Source organism: Callorhinchus milii, unplaced genomic scaffold (assembly GCF_018977255.1).
Source record: "Callorhinchus milii isolate IMCB2004 unplaced genomic scaffold, IMCB_Cmil_1.0 Scaffold9, whole genome shotgun sequence".
In the NCBI taxonomy this organism is placed as follows: Eukaryota; Metazoa; Chordata; class Chondrichthyes; order Chimaeriformes; family Callorhinchidae; genus Callorhinchus; species Callorhinchus milii.
In genome coordinates, this window is record NW_024704750.1 from 19,937,484 (window position 1) to 19,961,630 (window position 24,147).

Sequence of the window (24,147 nt, forward strand, 5' to 3'; positions counted from 1 at the left end):
AATGACCCATTTCTGTGGATAGCATTCTTAAAAATTAAAATAATTACAATTTCGCCACAAAATACAGTCAATCCATTTCACAGTATATTGTGTGAAGTGTTTTAAGACATCGCAACGACGTGATGAAGTGCTATATCAAAGGCAAGAATTCTTCTTCTATGATTTGAAATAGTAGGATGGACATGAAACCAAGGTCCCGTCCCGTCCTGCTGTTCAGGTAGATGAACATTAAAAAATTCCATGGCACTATTTGAAAAGAGAAGGGAGTTTCTCCCAGTGTTCTGGCCAACGTTTCCCAAATAAATTTGGTGATTCACTTTATGGCTGTTTGCAGACATTGTTTGTGCAAAAATTGGTTATCTTAGTGGCCTACAAAATACACAGTCACTACACTTTATTAGCTTGTGAAGTGCTTTGAGACTTCCTCCCGAGTGAAAGACGCTGCATCAAATAACAAGGATGGTTATTATTTCGTGTTCTAAGAACCCTGTATGAAAAAAAGAATTCTTCCAAACTCTCCGTAGCTTTTCCTGTGATAACCCTTGGCTCATGCCACCTGGTTACCAAGTTAGAGAAGGCAGCCAAGATTTTACAATGAGAGCTTGACAGCATATGTATCTGAAACGATCATAGCAAAGGAAGATAATCGCAAGGTTCTAAGCATAGGAAGTAAAAATAGAAAGTGCATGCATCCCATAGATGGGATAGAACTTGCCAAGGGGGAACTTTAGAGACCGAGGAAAACAAGCTGACTTGGTGCTCACTATGTCCCAGTAGAGCAGGGCAAAAATAAATAAATAAGCTGTGCTTTATTGCAGAATCAGAAGTAGGCTTGGGCTCTCATTTGAGATCACTAGTGCCCAGGTGACAGGGCAGATGTGTTGGTTGAAACAGAATCGGGCTTGGTGAAAAGATGTAAAACAAGCAAAGTGAGGAGCGGGAATCAGTGCAGCAGTCCATCCATTCAACCACTGTGTGAAGTTGTACACAAACAGCTGAAACCTCTACACAGAGCACATCTAACAATATAAAACTCTTTCCCCAGCTTGATGATCATGGGTGGAGAGGGGAAGATATATTTTGGGACTGCCCCAAACTACGTGGACACTGGAGATCAATAAGGTATGATAGCGAGTCTCGGGGCAGGCAGTCCCAATTCCCAGATACCCAGAGCTGAAAAGAAACTAGCTCAGAAGGCACTTCTGGCCACAAGTTAATAAATGCATGCCATTGCTCTGGACACTTGTTGCACCACCCAATAAAAATTTGTGACTCCAACAACTGTGTCAAGTCTAAAAAATATCAGACTACACCTTATGAAGGGAAATTTCAGATGGTCTGGTGCCCTTATCTGTAGATGCCTGCACCCTCCCATATCTAAAAAAGAAACCACCCACATACAACATCAAACTGGGGACTTCCAGCACCTCGTCATCAACCCCCATGTCACAAACTCAATAATAGCCAATAGTTAGTATCTGAATCCTGACTAGATACATTCCTCCTGCCTCTGTTTTATTAGTTAAACAGTTCATGATTTGCATACAAAACATTGATACTCGTTCCATTATTTTCTTGTATGTATAAAGATTATTTATATTCACCCTTACGTTGCATTACAGAAAATCCAGTGAAGTGCTTTGAGACATCTTCTCAACATGAAAGGTGTGATATCAAATGGGAGGATTATTATGATCATCATCAGGCGGTCTTGGGATATTAAATCAAAATTCCTTCCTGACTATTCGAGAACACCCCATCCCCCTCCCACCAAAGGGACTTGAGCTCACAATTCAGGTTGGCGGTCCAGTGAGATACTGAAGGAGAGCTTCATTGTCAGAGGTGTCGGCCTGCTGATCAGATGTTATACATGAATGATGAAATGATGAGGTGTTGTACCTGATCTCAGGTAGGTGTTAAAGATCCCACGATGTTATGGGAGGAAATGAGCTTCCAATAAGCTCCAGATAAAACTGGCTGGCAGTTTGTCAGATCTTGCTGTGTGCAGAATGGCTGCTGCTTTTGCCGATAAAATCAGTCGACGTGTTTGACAGTGAAATATTGTGAAGTGCTCTTGAGACGTTTTGACAATGTGAGGAGCTACAAAAAGGGGGCTTGTGCCCCAGGCTGTCAGTCACACAAAGTGAAACCTTTTAACCCCCTGCTTTATTTGAAGGAGCCTCCACGTAACAAAACTTTCATTAATAACTGGGTGTCAGTTGGAAGCTGAACTCAGTGTCTAGACTCCCTTCCATCCATCAGCCAACTCAAGAAACTCCATCTGCCTGTTTGTGAAACCTCAGGTAGTCACGCTACAGAGAAATTACATGTAATTTTAACCCAAACTCCTTTGCACATGGAGGTTGCCAGGCAGAATATCATAATAAGAAAATGAGAGCCAGTGGTAAGGTGTGCTGTGAAGAGAATGAGATGCAGTCTCAGGCATCCGCACAGCTCCTGATAAGGATGGTTAGCAAGTATAATGGAAATTAATTTCCCCGCTTGTCTCTATTTCTCGATGCAGCTGCTCTCAGGCAGCTCTGGAATCCTGCCAAGCCCACAGACTCAACTCAGATCCCAGTCAACATGACTGCAGCCTGACCACACTATCAAACAAAAGTGGATGACAGCGTCAAAATGGCATGAGCTAGCAGCCGCAATGACTTCTGGGGGGTGGGGGTGGGAAATGAGATTCAAAATAAGATATTAAGCAGGCCACGTCACCCAGTCAAACACCTCCAGCCGAGCTCCTGCTCACTGCCATTCACCAACGTGTTAAACGGGGCTGTCTGATCCAATTCAACGCCACAAGATGTGAGCCAACCAATATTTACAGTCCCCGCCTGACAGGCTGATTCCACATTTATCATCAGCTGCTTCAACGGAGGATGCTTTGAAAGACCTAATGCTGTGTTTACACTGCACGTTTGAAGCCACGATTTTGGCATCCAAACACGCAGTGAGAAAGAAAGAATTCCATTTTGATAGTACTTTAACAAAAGTCAAAACATCTCAAAACTCCATCCCACAGTCCCTCCACCTCACTCCCTCATTTGCCTCCTTCAAGGCACATCTCAAGACCCTCCTCCTTGACTGCATCTTCGGCCACCCTCCTTACCCTCCTGTAAGTGATTCACACTCTACATACATACACACCTACGGCAGGATTCATTCTAAATACATACACACCAGGATTCACGCTGCACATATACATCTTCCAGGATTCATGCTCCACGTATACACACCAGGAGTCACACTCCACATCTCCCTACTGTTAAGGGCATTGTTCCAGTGGCACAAACAAAGTGAGACAAATTTCCCAAGACTGTGAAGATTGCATCATTTAATTGTGGATTGCATGCCACAGCACGGGTAAGAAATGGTGCCTTTCACTTAGGATAATGTCTCAAAGCGCTTTAGAAAACTAAGCAGGATTGGAGGTTTGGAGATATTGAGAGTCAGAGGTAGAATTTTAAAAGGGTTTTGAAGGGACGAAAGGAAAGAAGAAAGGTCTAAATCAAGGGAATTTAGAAGTTCCAGAGTGGGGACACAGTGGTTGAAGGCAAGGCTATGATTGTGGGACAGCGGAGTGAGGGATGAGTCCTAAGCAAAGGATACGTGCAGACATTGGAGGAGATTGCAGAGGCATGGTGGAGAGAAGATCACAAAGAGGTTTGAGCAGTCAACAATCACATAGAGGCAAGTTAGTGACCCACGCATGACATTCCTTTCCTGTCTATCATCTTACCCGATTCATGGAAAAGGTCAGAGGCCAACAATGTGAAAACTGCATTGCTGAGAAACACAGATTTGCTCAGCACTCCACTGCCCACAGAGTGAAGCATCACTTTCAGTCACTAACAAAGGGTCATGTCCACTCAAGGAACCCCTGCAAACTTACCATTTCCTGTTGAGTCATCAGAAAATACAAGTTGACGTAATTGTTCTAGTTCAACTAAATCATTCTGAAGTTCCCCATTACAAGGTCCCCAGTCTTCATGACATTTTGTTTCCAAAACAATTTGATGCAAATTGGATCAAAATGTGTCAACATGTCCCTCTATGTAAAATTATCATTAACAAAATGAAACTCAGTTGCTCTCCCTTCTCACAAAATAGAATTTTTCTGAATAGAATAGAATCCTGTTATAAGCCCCCAAAGTCAGTCTGGCTCAGCTGATAGTACTGAGTCAGAAGGTTGCAGGTTCAAGCCCCACTTCAGAATTTTCAATTCATTGGTTAGGCTGACACTCAAATGCAGTGCTCAGGATGCTCTGCACTTTTGGAGGTGTCATCCTTTGGATAACCCATTAAACCGAGGTCCCATCTGCCTGCTCACATGGATGTTAAAGATCTCACTATTCACATGGAGAAGGGAGTTTCTCCCAGTGTCCTGGCCAACAATCCCCTAAATAAAATTTGTCATTTACTTCATGTCTGTTTGTGGGACATCGCTGTGCACAAACTGACTGTCATGTTTGACTACAAATATGCAGTCACTGCACTTTACAGAATATTCTACGAAGCCCTTTGAGATGTCCTCCAGATGTGTCCTTCCTGCATGCTGCACTGGGTAGGAAAATGCTTGAGTAATAAACAATATCAGCAGCAGCCATTTTTCAAGAAATGGTGCCAGCCACATTTTTGCATGCCGTGTGCATACATAACGCACAGGATAATGATGCTGTGATGGTCATTTTTAACTTCATGCCCTGTTATGATATGATGTTCGGGTTTATTGGGATATTAAAAGGTCATATTGTACACCCTAAGGCTGGGCGAGATAGAAACTGAACACCTTTTGTGCAGGTGAAAAGGACTTATGGGATTTCTACGCATTTGTTTTGAACGAGGTGTTACTTGGTTTGGTGATGAGCTTTGGTTTGTTTGTGTGAATAAAAGTCTGAAGCTAAGTTCCACGTGATGGTGGAGGCTGGTTTTTTCAGTACCTCAAGAGCCACCCTCTCACTTACTGAAAGACCTAGCTATAAACTGCCTCTTCAATTTTATTTCTCTTGCAACAATTGACACATTATCAAGCTCCAGTCCCACCCTGCGTGATCCAACAATTAACCACCCTGGTGCATATAATTGGCACAAGCACACCGTTTTGCTTTGGTTTTAAGTCGCCTTGTGGCCTGTACTTGCTCCAAATGTTTGATTCTTGTAATCTTTGCATTTGATATAGACCCTTATCATGTTGTCGAAATATCTCAAGCGCTTGGCAAGATTTACTGTAAAGTGTAGTGACTGTATATTTTGTAGACAAACATTGCAGCAAATTTGCACCACCGCAATGTCCCACAAATGAAGTGAATTCCTAATTGACTAACTGTTGGCCAGGGCACTGGGAGAAACTCCTCTCTTTTCCAACAGCGCCATGGTGGGATCTTTAACATCCAACTGATCAAGCAGACAGTTGAACATCTCATCCAAAGCGTGGCATCTCCGACAACGCAGTGCTCCCCCAGCGCTGCATTTGAGTTGGGAAGTGATAACAAAATAATTAGCTGCAAATTTCAGACCACACAAGAGATTAAAGAAAGCCCTTCACCCATTTGGCCTCATCCCTTCAGATACCCACCATAATCAGATGATAATAGGAAACCTGTCTTGTAATATTGTGAATTCTGCAACAGAATAATTGTACTTAAACTAATTTGTTTATTCCGTGCTTCTCTCAATTCACCACCTCGAATTGCTCCCACCACGACATGCCCACTGACAGGACTGTAACCACCAGTAATTCATCTCAGTGATATACAACTCACAATGCTCTCTGTGGATACAGTTCGAAGTGGAGAGAGATGGAATTGCACTGCTGGGCGTTTAACAATTTAACAGCACACAACACGAAAATTTCATCACCTGTTGACACATCTTACTGAAATCCTAGGGTCTAATTTGCGATATCTCTTTACGGGATTCTATCCTGTAAAAAAAATCCCCATCCAGTTGAGGAAAATCTGCTCCAGAAGTTTACTGCAGCCAGAGTTCATGTGGATAGGGAAATGTACTTCTGGTTACCAGAAAGAATCCAGTCTTGGGATTCCTTATTAAAGAACAGGGTAAGAAAAAAATGCAAATGAGACCTCGAGAGAGTATATGGGCTGCAGAGCTACAGACAAATTGGAGATTATGAAAAGTGAAGGTAAGGAGGCCCGTGAGGAGGGATTTGGAGAAACCTAGATCTCGAGGTAATGAAAGCGCAGTAAAGAAGGAAACAATGGTAACATCACTTGTTCATTGTGGAAAAAGGTTCCATTCTAAATGTCTCGCCTGTAAATAGGTCATTCACTGACCAGGAAACAACTATTCAATAATGTTCAACCAAAGACACGAAGAAGAGAACATAATAATAATCCTTGCATTTGATATCGTCCTTATCACATCGTTGAGATGTCTCAAAGCGCTTCACAGTATATACTGTAAAGTGAATTGACTGTATATTACTCTTTTTAGGGTCACTTCACTGACAGACTGAATGATAAAGCAACACTTTTAAAAAGCTTTGGAGAATGGCAGACAACAACAGCGAAGACTCAGGTCTGAGTTATTAGAGTGAGTGATGGGACAGGTGAGTAGGAGCGCAAGAGATCACAGAGGTAAGGTGGAGCAAGAACATCAAGGTATTTGAAGGTCTGAGGGAGTAAAGCCTGGAGAGGATGGGGATGATGGCCTTCTGAAGCCTGGTATGGGGAAGAATAGGGCGGTAGAGTCTTAGATTAGCTGGACTTGGATGCCGGTTGAGTTATGGGACACTACGGTGCATGAGGGGTGCTATATAAATGCAAGTTGTTGTTGTTGAGCTGGGAAGGCCAATGAGGAAGGTATTGAGAAATTGAGTCTGGAGGTGACAAAGGTGCAGATGAATGTTTTGCATTGTGAGTGAGGTATGAAGCCGGGCAATGTGGTGGAGATGAAGGAAAGCAAATTTGGTCAAGGGTCAGATGAAAGGCTTAAAGGAGAGCAAAGGGTTGAATAAAGGTCCAAGATTGCTCACTGGCTCCATGAGCTGCAGTGAGCAGTCAGAACCAGAGGTGAAGAGGCTCTGCCAGGAGCCAAGCAGGTTGGCACCCTGGTGCACTAAAGTAAGGTGCCAGATAGAAGGATGACGTGTTACCAACACAAAATCCGGATCTCAACTGTAGCAATGCACGAAGACAACAAGCAGAGACCAGTCACTTCCGCACAGGCACCGGAGGTCAATTGTATTTAAAAATCTTGGAAAGCCCAAAATGACTCAGTTCATGAAGCTATTGCCAATGCAAGACTGAGCAACTTACAAAGGACAATCTCTGGTGCATGTTAGTTAGTTGATCTCGCAGTTTGGATGCTACAACTGGACTCAGTGTCCAAGTGTAGGGAGGGACAATTCAGCTCCCAACTGCTATTCAATGATCACACCCACCCCCCACGCACCCCCCCACCAGAATGTACGTGACAGATGAAGGGAGGATGGGGCGACATGAGCAATTCCTCAATCAAATCGACTTATATATGAGGAATGACCACTTGACCACTAATACCCTAGCATTAGTAAATGCCTTTAGGAGATAAGTGAGAAACATTTAGAAGGAGAAAAGAATAAATGCAAAGCCACTCTATGTTGCTAACATGCACTTCTTTGTACCTGATATAAAATTAGCATTGACAGTCACCCACCCCCACACACCCCCGCCACACACACACAACCTTCACTGACAGGTAGAATGTAGCCAATGGAGTAACACCATAATAAGAAAAAAAATGAATAACTTTAGAAATCCTTTTTTTGAGCAACCGGGTTTCTGACCCATGCGGAAACCCATTGCCCATTGCTTAATAATATCCAAACAAGACTGAGCATTCCACATATGTAAGCCATCTGCACATGGAATTGAATGGACACTCTCTCATTGGAAAGACTTTGCTAATTCCAGAGATCAAAGGCTTGGGGACAGCACAGTGTATACTGGGGGTATGCTGTTAGTTTAACCAGCTAAAACCACCTAGCTTGCCATTGCTCACACTTTCTGGCAAGCTGCCTGCTGTGCTTTCCCAGCTACGACAACCCTACCTATTAGGGTTTGGCTTGTAGGGTTAACAGGATCTGAGTGGGAAGACATGAGGATCGTTCAGTGCTGACTTTGTATGCCTAGCACATACTTACTTGCATGTTTGTCGGCCAGCGCAATAAGACTGCCCGAGATGTCTCGTCTCCGGTAGAAACAGACGCACTTTGCTTCCACATTGCCGCTGGCAGTCTGAAACACACAATAGAAAGACAGTTAGCACACACCTGTGTGATTGGAATGGCCAAAATCTTCCGTTGGACAAAATACACTCTTGTTCTCGGAGCCCAGATCTCAGGGTCTTGGCTCTCAAAACCTGCTCATCATTTTATTTTCCTCCTCTAATAGTATCTCCCTTTTATCCTGAAGCTGCTCAGTCAGTCTGGGGACAATTTGACAGATGCCAGGGCCCTCTGCTACTGAGCTTAAGTGGTTATTCTTCATGTTCCGAGCCTGGACAGTGAGCTTCATTAGGCTGCTCAACTGTGATCAACATCACAACCAGACTAACATTTACACAAAGGCTCCTTTCCAGAGGGTTCATTGCATCGTGACAGAAGCAGACACTCTGGCCAACGTTTCCTGTCCCCAAGGGCGACAAGGTCTATGGTAGCAAGCCTCTTCCTCTATGCCTCCCCCAATCACTACCACATCCCTGTCAGAGCAGAAAATCAGCTGATTCATAACTAAGGTTTGTGTAAATCAAGAAAGAAACATGGATATGCATTTGTTTTTCCTGCGTTGAATAATCTAACAAAACAGTCAATACAAATCTGTAAAAATATTGTAAAAATCAATACAAAAGTTGATTTTAGCCCACAAATGTTAAGTTGCGGGTCATCAGGGGACCAATCACTTCCTGTATCCTACATATGTGCCCAGAACAGTGTCAACAACAATGTCAACAAGAGCGGATTTTTGTAGCTCAATACATGGATCCAAATTTTAAAACTCAATTTTCTGTCAAAATTAAGAAAAANTAAAAATTGATTTCCACTCCCAATCCTGCAGTAACATATCAGTGATCCAATCTGGGCTTTGTTGGTCTGCATGACTCAGTGGCACAATCTTCACCCACTGAGCCACCAAAACATGATGGTTTTAATCTTCATGCTAGCAAACTATTCCAGCTCTAAAGGCAAAGATCTTCTGGTGCTCTGAAAGACCAGAATGATTTCACAATTAAACATATTGGTTCAAGGATTGACCTGACTCCGGATATCTGGACAGTAATCATTGAATGTACAAAATTGACGATTACACCTGTCTAAATCCCACGTTTTGCCCACAATACAGTCAACCCACTTTTCAGTATATCCTGTGAAGCTCTTTGAGACATCTCAACGACGTGATGAGGCGCGTATATCAAATGCAAGGATTGTTATATGTATAAATACAATTATATAGAAAGTTACAAGCACTGAAACAGGCTATTTAACTCAATTAGTTTGTGCCGGTGTTTATACTCCACATGTTGAAAAGTGATATCATGAGTGAGGTATGCGGTGGTGGTGACATTGTAACTACAAGTGTCCGCTCAGTGTCCACAGATGTGCATTCTCTTATAGCAGTCACTGGATAGCAATCAAGGGCAGGAACCATGGCAGATTTTTTTATTAATTGGCTCCAGGTCCCTAATGTAATGATGTTCAATCCAAAACTCGAGTGTGTTAGTAAGTTTCTTTATTAGCAACTCCAATCCATTAACCATAATCACACCAATTTTCTTAATTGCCTTTTACATCGTAAAGGGATATCCTGCACTTAAAGCCAATTGGTACAAGGCACCTGATATGATTGGTTTATTTAATGGGAGTTGTCAAAAGGATTCACAAATGTCCTGCATACACCTGAATGTTTCTCATACCTGCACACCTCTTGGACCAGTAATTTCCATGAGGTTATTTTTTAGCCAATGGAGGTTCAACAGGAGGGCAGCATCCGCCTGGAATTCCAGTGGCTTGACAAGACACACATTGGTATCTGCAGGGATCAATATTTCCAAATCCTTTCGCTGTATAAACCTCAATGTCCCATCTTTCAGCTTCTCAAAACAGCAGAGGAAAATACATCAGTAGACTCCATCAGACTTCAGACGAGAAGACAAAAATCTGCCACTGTACCAGTCTACCAGCCATTAAACTGCTCTGGACTTCAGCAGACAGTCTTGAATCATCTCCAAGCCTCGGGGATAGATTGATCACTTACTGCTTTCTTTATACCAGAATTATTCTGCACAGTTAATCTAATCATCGGATTAACTGATGATTTCAATTCTAGAATTAGTATTGAAGTGTTGTAAATGTTCTTCTGCTCAGATTAATTACCAAAGTTAAATTCATGTTGACCAGAGAAAGAACTATTCCCTGCTGTTTCATCATGTGTCTTCTACTGTGTACTTACTGTAAACCTGTGCACTGTCGGAAATTAGATAAGATGCTAATCGAGGTCCCGTCTGCCTGTGCAGGTGGACAGTAAATAATAATTCTTGCATTTGATATAGCACCTTATCATATTATTGAGACGTATCAAAGGACTTCACAGAATATACTGTAAAGTGAATTGACTATTTCATGGCGAAACAGGTTAACCAAATCCGCACAGAAGTAGCCCCAAAATAGTCATGAATTAAATATTCCATACCATTATTCAAAAAGAGAAGGGAATTTCTCCCAGTATCCTGACCAGACAGCATTGATCATTTACTTGATAGCTGTTCATTGTGCTCAAATTGACTCGCGTGTTCTCCTATAAAATAGTCGCTACACTTTTTTTTTGAGACGTCCTTCCGACTTGTTTAAGGATTATTTTTTTTATTATTAATATAGTGCTACACATAATCTTAATGATAACGTCACTTTATAATCTCTTATAGTCAATCAAGCTTCAGTACGGCCCCGAGATACCTCATTGGCTTGAAACATACCCCAACTCACATGAAATTAAGTGTATTATCCATACGTAGGCTTCAGGGGGCAGGTGCTTTCTGCTTTTGTCAATTTGGATTGTTTTATTTTTGGGGCAGTATCACAGCAAATAGTGAGAAGGATCAGAAGGCGTTGACTTCATGTGAAGTGCTAACGTAGTGTACAAACTGAACTGCAATACGTTGGAGAACAATATATTAGGGAATGACACAGCCTATGTGTAACAGGGAGTGACAAAGCATGCACATCTGGCAAATCAAATTTGAAATGTAGCTGCAATGTGAAAAATGCAGACCATTAATTTCAGATCTCCCTTTTAAGGAAGAGTCCACACAAAACGATGGGGGCATGACAGCCCGATGGGAAACCCCAATTTTTGGCCTGTAAAACCATTAAAGATTGTGCAAGTTTGTGATAAATACTCCAGTTAGTCTCAAGTCTTAATAGCTGTTCTGCAGAAAAAGTGTCCAAATTAAGGGGCTGAATTTAATAATTCTTCACAATTCTACTCTTACGTTTGAAGACAAGATGATCTTGCAGGCTAAGACAAGGAGGAATTTCAGGCTTCATCTCTAAGACTGGATTGGCTGTCAACCAAAAAGTGGCTGAGCTGGGAAGAGATAGCAATGGGTTGGTCCTGAGTGGGCAGCTTCTAATCCCCAAACAAATAAATTGACTCACTGACCTGACTCCTCCAGTCAACTATATGACAGTCTGAGAATTGTTTTGAGTGAGTTAATTTCTGACACCACCCTTTTACCCACACACAGAATAAGATTTAGTTCATAGCTCTGACATCAAACTTGTTTTTTTGATAAGAAAATGAGTGATGTGATGCTCAGTGTCACAGATCAAGAAGGTCTCAGGTTGAATCCCTGGTCTTTGCCAAGTTATTTGATCTTACTTAGGGCAACCCTAGGAGCATAGCAATAGCATAGCAACTGTTCCCCTGACTAGCGTCTTGTGTGGACAATAGGGGAGGATTCCTACCCGAACCTAAGAAAGCATTCTCTCTGCTGCAACAGCATCAGATTTTCCATTTCCTATCCAGACATCCCACTGTCCTGTCCGTGTACAATTACTAATGTGGACAAATGCCCTCTGAAATTGCCCAAATGCATTTCATTCAATAGCCCTACAGCCAGCAAACAGAGGAAACCGGCCTTCACTTCAGGCTGGATATGAACCTATGATCCAAGTGGATTACAACCGGCTGCACCACCCACAACCTTTTATATTTCTCCTTTTCAGATGTTGGCCTAATTCCCTTTTAAAAGTTGTTAAATTTGAAATATATGTATGATTTCTACGTGCTTGCCAAGAACGTGGGGAATCAGGCGAGAGGTTTGAAGGAAGTTCTTCACTTGGAGAATTGATTGGTTGTGGAATTCATTCCCACGAGTGACTATTGAAGCTGGATCAACAGAATCATTCCAACCTTATTAATGAATAAAATAATAATTCCTTGCATTTGAAATAGGGCCTTTCATGTATGGAAGATGGTTCAAAAGCGCTTCACAATACTTACTGTAAAATCCAGTGACGATGTGTTTTGTAGGTGAACGTGGCAGCCAATTTGTGCAATTTCCCACAAACAGCTATGAAGTGAATGGGGGGATTTGGGGATTGTTGGCCAGGACACTGGGTGAAACATCCTTCTCTGATGTGAGGCTTGAACCCATAATCTTTGACTTAAAGGAGTGCTACCAACTGAACTGGGCTGACATGCCAGCCATTTTTCTGAAGTGTGTTTCAACACGTGTTGAAGTTTATGGACCCAAATCACTGTGTACTACACTTCTGGTGTCGCACAAGTCATGGTTATCCGGGGCATTTTATAAACTGTTGCCTTGTATACCAGTGCCGTCGACACAATGTGCTAAATAGCCTCATTCTGTGCTGAAAATGTTTGTTTTATAAGTTTGCTATGGTTCTTCCAATTATTTACCCTCCTCCTCTACTGAAGGTTGGACTTAATAATAATCCTTGCGATTTTCATGTCTTGATGATATGTCTCAAAGCGCTTCCCAGAATATACTGTAAAATGGGCGAAACTTATACTGGTTACAGTTCTCCAAGTGACAGCCATCCTCCAGTAGCTCATTTCTGAATGTGCTTACCATACAGTGAGTGTCAACAAGCTGTGGGATGGTGCAGGGGCATCATTGAACCTGCTCTGGCAGCAAACATGGAACATAGTATGAACCAGGGAAGGGAGGGAGTTAAACCATCCAGGTCTAGATGGTTACATTTTTCAGACTTTATCAATCGAGCTATTGAGGCACCAATCCCCCCCAGAAGGTGTGTGTTTGGGAACACCAGTCAGAACAAGGTCAGGCCTGCTGGCTCAATGCCATGCCAATTCTCCTTGCTAAGAATCAAAAATGCTGGATGGCCACTTTGGAAAGGAAACAAGAAGGTGCTCGGGGAAACAAACAATGGAAAAGAGAGGGGAGGTCTATGAGCAAGAAAATACCAGCACTTCAGTATTGGGTCTCATCACACTTAAATGTCTCAAAGTACTTTACAGTAATAATGACAAGTGAAATGATGGTCTCGTAGTAAAGTTCATTTTGCATTTTTAAATACTTGAAAGTCCCTCAAACTGCCACCGGGGCTGTTGCTCTCTTTTGTGATGAAACCTGAACTATGACATGGATTAATTAACAAACATGGTCAATTTTTGCTTCAACTCCTCCTCCTCCTCCACTCAGTCTACTGAATATCCCAAAACTCTGCCACCTGGGTCCTTGCACCAAGTTCCGTCTGTCCATCACTCCAGTCCTCAAAAGGTCTGTTGTCTCCCCTGTCTTCCAGTAGATAGATTTCAAGGTCCTCATCTATAAAATCTCATCATGTCCTAGCTCCTCCCTATATCTCTCAACTCCTCCTACCCTTCTCATCTGCTCGCCCTCTTCACTCGACTATCTCAGGTTTGCTCCATTTCCCCAGCTGCAGATAATCCAGAACTCTGCAGCCCGTTTCCTCTCCCGCACCAAACTCTGTGACCCCTCTCCCCCTTTCTTGCCCGACTCCATTGGCTCCCTATCCTTCAGAGGATCCAGTTCAAGATCCTGGTCTCACCTACAAAGTCCTCCATGGCCTCGCCCCACCTTACCTCTACGACCTCCTAACCTCCCACCAACCCGCCCCGCTCCCTCCGCTCACCCCCCTTCCACTCCCCTCCCTTCTCCCTCCCTGACCCCAGCTCGGGTCTGAAATGCTGTACGTTGTCCAGCGCCTTGGGACATCCTCCTGACATGAAAGGCGCTATACAAATGTAATCTTATTGTTGTTGTTGTTGCCCAAAACATGCCACCATTGGTGGCCAAAGTCTCAAATTCTAGGCATCTAAACTCCCTCCCACTACTCCATCTAATCCCCTTTCTATCTTTCTTCAAGTCCCACCTTAAAACCACACCTATGGTCACTTCCCCTTTCTTTTCTCCCCTGCTTGGTGTCCACCTCATCACTGTAAAGTGCTTCCTGGCATTATCTTACGTGAAGGGCGCTTTGTAACTACCCCCCTACCAACCTGTCCACTCCCTCCGCTCAGCAGGCTCCAGCCTGCTTCACGTTCCCCGCCTTGCCCGGTCCACCATTGGCGGGTAGGCCTTCAGCCTCTCTGCCCCCACCCTCTGGCACTCCATCCTACAGTCCCTCAACCTCGACCCCTCTCTTGCCTCCTGCAAGACCCGTCTCAAGACTTCCTCTTCGACCGTGGTGCCTCGGTCTATACAAATGTACTATACAAATGTAATTTTTTTGTTGTTGTAAATACAAGTTGTTGTTGAATAATTCTGAGACTTTTACTGCATCTGATTGAATTAACCTGGACTGCTATGAAGGCAAGTGGAGTGGTGAGCAAGGGCTCTTGTCAGATGCAATTTATAGATGAATGCAGGAAGAAAATAATGCATGAATTTATATTTTACAGTCTGCATATTAATTGAGATACGTTGAAAAAAATTGTAAATTGAAGCAGATAAAAGGTCAGTTATCATTAACATATTATTCATGTTTACGACAATGAACATGTTGCAACAATTAACAACCAGAAAGTAAGTAATACTGGCATGTTACCCAGGGACTAACGCGAGTCAAATGCACAGTTACCCAGGGAGTAACGTGGGTCAGGGGCATGTTACTCAAGAAGCAGCAAGCCCATACAGTCAAGCAGATAAAATGGGCAGAGGAGTAAGGTTGGAGACAATCAGAGAGCTAGAGAGATGTTACAGAACAATAGTGGGGGCCTTAAAATCGATCTGCTGGGAGACAGGAAAACAATGTGCGCAATTTGATGTGGGTGAGGATGCAGGCAATGCATTTTGGATAAACTGGAGCTTCAGTAGGTTGGAGCCAGGTAGACAAGGAGTGCAATTGAAACATTTCTGACAGGAGGCAACAAAGGCATGAATAAAGGTTTCAGCAACATTTGGTTAAGGATGTCCAACAGGCAGAGATCCACATTCATGTCGTCTACACATGGAAATTTTCCTGTCTGGAATGGAATGTGCACTCTCTCCCTGGAAGGATGCACACGGCTTACCTAATCCCGGAAAGTATTTGGCGTAGATTGGCAAGAGACAAGATTTAGGGACCCCAGAGTGTATGTTGGGATATTCCTGGAATTTAACCAGCTAAAAACGCAGAGCTTGACATTGAGTACATTGTCTGGCAAACTTCCACCTGCTTGTCCAGCTTCCTCCAACCTACCCGTTAGGCCTCTAACTTGTATGCCTAACAGGAGCTGAGTAGGTAGAATGTCTGCTCCCAGTGACTTATCTGCCCCTCCAAGTGCTGCCAACAAGCCAGGCTAGACAGCCTATCAGCAGCAGAATGTGGAGCGTGTAACACAAGGTGTAATGTGTGCTTGCAGCATATAATAACAACAATAATCCTTCCTTTGAGCACTTTTCACAATCCGATGTTTCAAAGTATTTCACAGGATTTACTATAAAGTGTAAAATTGACTGTAGATTTGTAAGTTGAATGCAGCAGCCAATGTGTAGCACAGAAATATCCTACAAACATCCATGAAGTGAATTTTATTTGGGGGATTGTTGGCCAGGAAAGCAAGAGAAGCTCCCTTCTCTTATCGAATTGTGTCATGGGATTTTAACTTGAACAAGTAGAATAATAATAAATTAAATTGGTCACTCAATCCACGAATGTTTGTGGGACACTGCTGTGCTCAATTGGCTGCCGGGTTTCACTCACAAAATACGCAGTCAATTTACTTTACAGTACATTCTGTGAAGCTCTTTGTCACGTCTCAAAGACGTGATAAGGTGCTCTATCAAATGCAAAAATTATATCATCATAGACAAGACAGAGCCACAGTTTAACATCTCACCCAAAGGACAGCACTGCAATGCAAACACTGTATTGCAGTGTCACTCTGAAATGTGAGTTCAAAGTTCTGACATGGCAACCTTTTTGACTCAGAGAAGCAAGAACTCTATCAACTGAGCCAGGCTGACACCTGAAACATGTAAGACAGGATGTGATGTGAGCTGTGAGCCTGTAACACAGGATATGATGTGGGTCGGGAGCTTGTAACAGTGTAACAGAAGGTATTGTGAATTCACAGTAGTAATACAAGCTGTTGATATAGCACAGAATAACTGTAATAATTTTTGCATTTGCTATAGTGCCTGATCACGTCGCTGAGACGTCTCAAAGTGCTTCACAGGATATACTGTAAAGATTGACTGTGTATTTTGTGGGCCAAACGTGGCAGCCAGTTTGTGCACAGCAGTGTCCCACAAAGTCATGAAGTGATGACCAAGTGATAAGGAGCTATACCAATTGCAAGCATTATTACAATTATTAAAGCTGGGGTGCCACAGAAAGGTATCAACAAGCAATAAGTTACCTTATTAAGTTCCTCTATTCTTCGGATCAAGAACGGATTACTTGACGAGTTTTCAAAGAAGACGTAATCTGTAAAAGAAGAAAAGAGACATTATTTAAAGTTAAATAACTTCCTTTGATTTTCTAAGCATGAAGGTTTTTTCTTTTTTTTAAATCGAAGTTACTGTCACCAAGAACAAAGCTTTAACCTGTGTGCCAAATTGGCTGTCTCTAATGATCCTGAGATCCCTTCCCCCTCACACTTATTAAACAAACATACACAGCTCCGGTTGAAGATCCTGAAACCCTAGAATCCCCGAGGAATCCTTTGTTACAGCCCCAATTTGCCAGAAGGAAGAAAACTCACATTTTTATAGCAGTTATTGCTTTGAAAGGTCTCAAAGCACAGTAATTACTGTAATCTATATTGGCTGTTTCAGTAAGAAAATGCAGCAGCCATTTTGCACACAGCCCCGAGGTAAAGTCAGTTGATCTGGAGGACTGTCCTACATATTGAATGATGCGGAATGGAAACAGGCCATTTGCCCCAACTCGTCCTTGCACCCCCCCCCATTCCTCTCATCTCTACCCCTTCACTCTCTTCCTAACAACAACAATTTCCACTGCCCTTCACGCAGGGTAGCATCTCAGAGCGCTTAACAGTGGATGACTCCGAGCTGGGGGGAGTGGGGGTGGGGGGGGAAGGTGGGAGGTGGCTGTAAGCATGGTCGAAGAGGAAGGTTTTCAGGCGGGACTTGAAAGACTTGAAGAGAGGTGGCGAGGTGGAGGGATTGAGGGAGAGCGTTCCAGAGTTTCGGGGCGTAGTGGCTGAAAGCGTGACCTCCAATCGTGTGAGAGACGAGCAGGTGGCCGGAGCCAGTCGAGCAGAGGTACTGGGTGGTCGATTGGGGTGTGAGGAGGTCGGAGAGGTAGGGAGGTTCCAGAGAGATTTGAACAAAAGCAAATCCCTCACGTATGCATCATAAACGCAGTGACTCTATTTGCTTCAACCATTGCTTCAGTCAGTAAGTTCCGCATTCTCTGCATGAAAAAGTTCTTCCTTGTTCCTCAATTTTACGTCTTGTTCGAAGGCCAGCACCTCAGACAATGCAGCTCTCCTCAGTGTGCCTCTACAGTGCAGCTTTATCCTTTGCTTCATTGGAAGACTCCGCTTAATCCTGGTGTGGGACTTAAACCCACAAACTTCCAACCCAAAGGTTGAGTGCTACCAACTGAGCCAAGGTGACACTCAACATGCACAAACTGACAGGAGCATTGAAGTATACATACTTCCGACATGTATACTCACTAATCTTAACACTGAAATTGCCAAAAATACTGGGAACATTGAAAGTGTCACTTTCTTCCTATGTTTTTCCCAATGCTGTGAATACAGTGTGGAAGGGCACAAGCAAGTTAATTCTAACATGGCCTATTCCAACAGTCCAAAATCTTCATGGCTATTTGTCAGACATGCTTATATGTAAATTGACTGGCGTGTTACCCTACAAAATCCAGTTACTACACTCTAGTCGTAAACCCTTGCAACGTCCTTCTTATGCAAAACATCTTACATCAACAGGATTATTATTACGTTTTAGACATGGCACATAAGAGACCCTGGTGATCCATTATCAGAAGATCACATCAGATTTCAGAAATTACTCCAGTTTCATGGTTGATCCTACAACCTATCTGTGCTTTAACCTATCTCTCTTCCTTTCTTTCCATCACGTTTCTCATTTTACTCCTGTGATCATTATGCTTCTTAATGTTCCTCTTATTGCTCCCAACATACTCTTCCTCGCAAGACTCATCTTAATATCTCATTGTAAATCATTCTTTCTCAAAACTGCAGAATTCTCCCTTCTCTGTCTTCTCCCCCTACTTACTGCTAGGCAAACAGAGGTATGTGGAATAAGGAAACTTGCCCGATGTTTCGCCCTGTTGGGAATTGAACCAAGGTCCTCTCGCTTGCGAAGCGAGTGCTCTAACCACTAAGCTACAGGATGCCACTTACATATAAATTGTAAATTTGTATTGTACAGCATCTGTGTACTACCTACACATGGAAATTTCCGTGCCTGGAATGAAATGCACACTCTCTCCCCTGAGGGACATACCCTGTTTATTGAGTTCCAGAGAGTATTAGGCACAGGTTAACGAGAGCTAAGACTAGCCATTGAGAGAACTGTCTGTTAAGAGTCCCACTGCTTGTACAGCTAGGACCACCCTCTCCATTAGAGCTTTGGTTACAGGGTTGCAAGCAGCCCGATGGGAAGAATCTCTGCTCCCAGTCACTGGCCTGCCCTTTCAAGTAGTGCCAATAAGCCAGGCTGACTGCAGACCTTGTAGAAGGGCTGACCCGCCTGAATCAGAAACCACCGGCTATTGAGACTGTCACGGAGGATCGACTCGATTCCAACATTCTGTTGTCAAGCACATCATCTTGGAACCAGCTCAGCTCCACAGAGACCCCAATTATGTCCACCCAAGGAAGATAGTTAGATATTCGTTCGCCATTCAACATCTACCTAGCGCAGGTTTGAGCCCTCAGTGGATAGTAAATATAAGGAACTCCTGTGAGGTTCCTGCTGAGCATCGCAACTGAGCATGAAATGTTTGAGAGCATTGCCACCGTGACTGACCATAGCTCAGTCACACATAGCTGCTCATTGAGCAATGATTCGACCAGCTGCAAGTACAGAGCTAGATCAGCAGCTGCTGACCTCTCTGTATACCAATCAAGGTGGATTCCAAGCCCTGCATATATGAATGTATGTGTGTTCATGAACCCAGATTCCAGGTTACGTATTTCAGCAGCTGTCCTCTCAAGCCTCAGAGTTTTCTCATCAGTTATTCGGTGGACATCTGCCTTCACCCTAGTGCGAGCACCTTTAACTGGACAGCTTGTGATGTACCAGCCACCTTGATGTTCTAATCCACAACTAGTATCTGGACATTGAATAGTGCAGAACTTGATCAAGCTGAGAGGCCTGAGGCTTGTGCACACTTTGCTGGGTGCAATCTCCGAGGCAGTGCCCACTATACTACCTGACACAATAGGTTCTCTGTGATCCCTCAAAAGAAGCGTGGGAAGGAGGTGGTAAGAAGAGATTTCAATCAATTGAACTCAGGATATGACACAAGGATAGCCTTATGTTTATGTGTCTCTACACATAATGCTTGTTATTCCAATGACCCAGCAGTGCACTCTTTGAGGAATTTTGTGAGAGCTTACTAACTCATCCAACGGACCCAGGAGTTTATCTGAGATGTTAAACCATGGTTCTGTCAGTCTGTTTATGAGTGAGTGCACATGACACTAAGTTTCCCATGACACTTTTCGAAAGGAGAACAGAATTATTCCCAGGATCCTGGCCAACAATCTTCCAGATAATTCTTACAATAAATACTGTGAAGCGCTTAAGAGGAAGTTCCACGATGTGATCAGGTACCATATTAATTGCAAGGATTATTATTATAATTTGACAAGAGTCAGTCAAGAGAAAATTTCCACTTGTTGGTAAGTCAGTAATGAAAGAGCATCAATTAAAGTCAGAACAAAGGGACAGACTTTTTTTTACACAGAAAGCTGCGGAATGCCTTGCCATGTATGGTGGTCAGGAGGATCAATAGGTAACTAGATCAATATCTAAAATTTAATAATTACAATACAATAAAATTTACACTTGTCTAATGCCTTTCACATTGGGACTGAATGGCTAGCTCTTTGAGCCAGCACAGACATAATGGATCAACTGGCCCTTTTCTGTATTGTAAAGTTCTGTGGTCTTATAATGGTCAATCATCTCATGGGTGTTTCTGGAACTCTGCTTTTGCAAAATAGCTGCTGAACTTACCGAGAAATATGGAGTCACTATAATTGACAGCAATTACCAGTGAAGCACTTTTGAGACTTTTGAGACATTTCTATGTATATTAAATGTAACGATTATCAGTGTTTAATGTATAAGCAATGCATCACACAAGGGTTGGTGTTGGGGGGGTGGTGGGCGTGCTACTGCGCTGCTGGACTGACCAGTTTGCAGCTTGTACAGATTCAGTCTATTGCGACTTTGAGATGAGGCAAGCCTTTGGGAAATCACTAGGAAAGCTCAAGAAGAGGCACTAAAATGACTTGCCCTTAATCCTAGGGCCCTGAGGCACAATACTGTTGAGAGTTTAATGGCTTGTATTAGTAATGAATATGTTGATGTGAAGAACAGTCATGGTCTTGAAGGAGCACTGCTGTGTCTAGAAACAGACGCCTCTAAATTTGAAAATAGGCAGTGGCTGTAACTGAGATTTGCCCTCAGCTACGAGGGCACCAAATCTCAAAAAAGACAAGATGCTGTCCTGACAGTTCTGTGCTCAGAGAAGGCACTCAACCAAATATACATGGAGGTTTTAGAGTTATGAGAACCTAAGAACATAAGAAGTTACAAGGCAAAAGAAGACCAAGGTCCATCTAGCTTGCCTTCCACCAGTCTGGCAGTCGCTTGACATGTCGTGTCTCGAACTATATACTAAGATATTATTTTCTATCAGAAATCTATCTAATTTGTTCTTGAAACAAACAGCACTTCCTGCTCCCGAGGGAGCCTGTTCCATAAATTTACTACTCGCTCACTGAAGTAGTGTCTCTGCAGATTTGTTCTGAATTTATCCACCCCACCTGCTCAATCGCAGGCCGTGTCCTCTGGTTCTACTGTTCAATACAAGGTAAAACAGCGTATCGTGATTACATTATCTAGTCCCTTCAGAATCGTAAAGACCATAACCATATCGCCCCTCAATCTTCTCTTCTCCAGCGTGAACATGCCCAGTTCACCTAATCGCTCCTCATAGTGGCCACCAATGTACAACAGCATGGTATATTATTCTTTCACCTTTAGCACCTCCTGTAAATGCAGTGTACACTGATCAGATTAAATTCTGCCTGGATTGTGATGTGAAATTAGGTTAGTCCTTAATTGGCACAATCCCACTGCCGTCAAAGGCATTCTCAATCCAAGCCATTAGGTTGTGTGACACATGGAAATATTCTCACTGACTCTTTTCCTGAATTTGCGCTCAGGCACAGAAGATTCATTCTGCAATTAACGCTAATGTTAATCGGAAGAGGAATGCTTGTTTGCCTACAGGTTTCCAGTCACTACGATTAACAGTAACTACTGCGAAGCGCTTTAAGAAATCTCAACGTGATAAAGTGCTGTGTCTAAATACATTATTATTATTAATGCTGACAATGGCCGTTGAAGTGTTCTGTTCCCTCGCATTCGTTATCCCTGCCTGTGACAGCATAAGATAATTTATCCGCAATTCTGACTAAAGAAATCTGATGCTTTGTCTTGGTCTTGGGAGGGGAAACTGTTTGGGTGTGTCTATGTATGCGAGTGAGAGGAGTGTGAGAGGGGCACTGAGTGCCTGTGGCAGGGAGTGGTCTGTGTGGCAGAAGGAAGGAGTCTATCTGAAGTTATGTCGACCTGTCCTCTAGGCCAGTGAAATGATATCAGTAATGACTCAGGGAGTGGCATGTTCAGGTGAGAGGTAAAGTAGTGGAGCCTGGATTACGTAGTAAAACCCTGCATAAAATTATTAGGGAAGGGAAAGTAAGTAAGCAAGGCTTCTAATCGGGAGTCCTGTAGAGTAGTGGGTCGCATGCTCTCTTAGCAAGCAAGAGGATCCGGGTTCGATTCCCGGGCGAGGCGAAACCTGAGGCAAGTTTCCTTACTCCAGACGCCTCTGTTTACCAAACAGTAAATAGGAACCTGGTTGTTAAGTCGATTGGCGGATCACTTTCCAGATGTAATAATACCTCCAAAAAAAAATTGGTCACTCAATTCATAACTGTACATAATTGGCTGCTGCATCTCACCCCCAAAATACACAAGTCAATCCACTTTACAATATATTCTGTGAAGAGACTTGAGATGTCTCAATGACATGATAAGGTGCTATGTAAAATGCAAGGATTATTATTAATTATTATTATAGTTACTATGTATGATCCCTACAGGAAGAACAATCACTTGGCAAATCACTGGGGCTGCTGGCACTTGCCAAACTGTGCTCAGAGAAGGCAGAAGAGCATGTTCAGGAGAGGGGAAATGGGGAGAAATTCACAATTACATCTTCACTAAAAATGACTCAATGAAAACTTTATAAACCTTGCATTTGTTAGAGTGTCTGTAACATCTCAAATGCTTCATAGGCAATTGTTGGCAGGTATAGTGACTGTTCGTTGATCTCAATTATGGGAATTGCTGAGGCTGCAGAAAACCTGGAAATGGGAAATAAAAAAAATGCCAGGACTCCTGCTTCAAATCACTCGCTTGGAGACTTGCTGGGAGTTTGCAGCTCTCAGGTAGGCTGGAGCTCAGCTGGCAAGGCACGCTCCCACAAAGCAAAATCCCACAAACAAAAAAAACGTTTCACCCACAAATATACAGTCAATTCACTTTACAGCACATTCTGTGAAGCGCTTTAAGACGTCTAGAAGACGTGAAAAGCGCTATATCAAATGCAAGGATTATCATCAAATGCAAGGATTATATAGGAGTACAATCACCAATTAATCTGGAAGATTGTTGACCATAATACTCAGAGAAACTCTTTTCTACTCTAGAAACCGTGTTGTTCTGACAGACTGACTGTGTATCATCCAGTACGTCCTAAATCAGCCATAAACTTTCTTCAACAAAACATCGACAAAACTGACACTATTCTGCTTGGCTTCTACCAGTGCTCAATTCAGGTGCCAACTGTCTCACTCCAGCTCACAGAACCAGTACAAAATCACCCTGAACACAGCTTAAAAAACTCTTACTCACACCTTTGTTATCTCCGACTCGACTTCTCCAGCACTCTGTTTGTCGGCCTTCCTGGCTTTACCCATATAATCTAGTCCAAAGTTCTTTGGTAGCCTCAGTGTTCTGGTGGCTGCAATTCGACTTTTTGTAATCTGCTTTATTTGCCCCCACTTCTTGAGCCAGACGTCACGCGGAGAGAGGGAGAGGGAGAGCGCACGAATGCCTGTCTCCCCTCTTGACGCTCCCTTGGAGCTGGAGTCTGGGTGCTCCACCCCTCTGCAGCAGCTGGCTTAATACACCCTTGTACTAAAATGACCAAAATGCACACGCTCCACACACTCTCCCCTGGGCCGGGGGCTGCTGTGGCCGCACAACATCACGGAAGTGGCCTCATGTAGCCACAGTGGCCGCATTTGAGAAACGCAGATCTAAACTGACAAATCAGTGTACTGCTGGGGTGTGCTGCATTGTCAGAGTGCCCTTCAGATGAAACAT

At 43.2% G+C, this 24,147-nt stretch overlaps 1 protein-coding gene across 13 annotated transcripts in view; it reads right to left on the minus strand.

Annotated features, from left to right (window-relative positions):
• Nucleotides 1–24,147, minus strand: part of mta1 (metastasis associated 1) — a 79,990-nt gene that overhangs the window by 46,455 nt on the left and 9,388 nt on the right. For all 13 annotated transcript variants that reach the window (XM_042338306.1, XM_042338302.1, XM_042338305.1 and 10 more), the window contains exons 2-3: nucleotides 16,860–16,927; nucleotides 8,153–8,246 (exon numbers count right to left, since the gene is read on the minus strand). In XM_042338306.1, coding sequence (XP_042194240.1) covers nucleotides 8,153–8,246; nucleotides 16,860–16,927 — 162 coding nt within the window. The remainder of the gene's footprint in view (nucleotides 1–8,152; nucleotides 8,247–16,859; nucleotides 16,928–24,147) is intronic.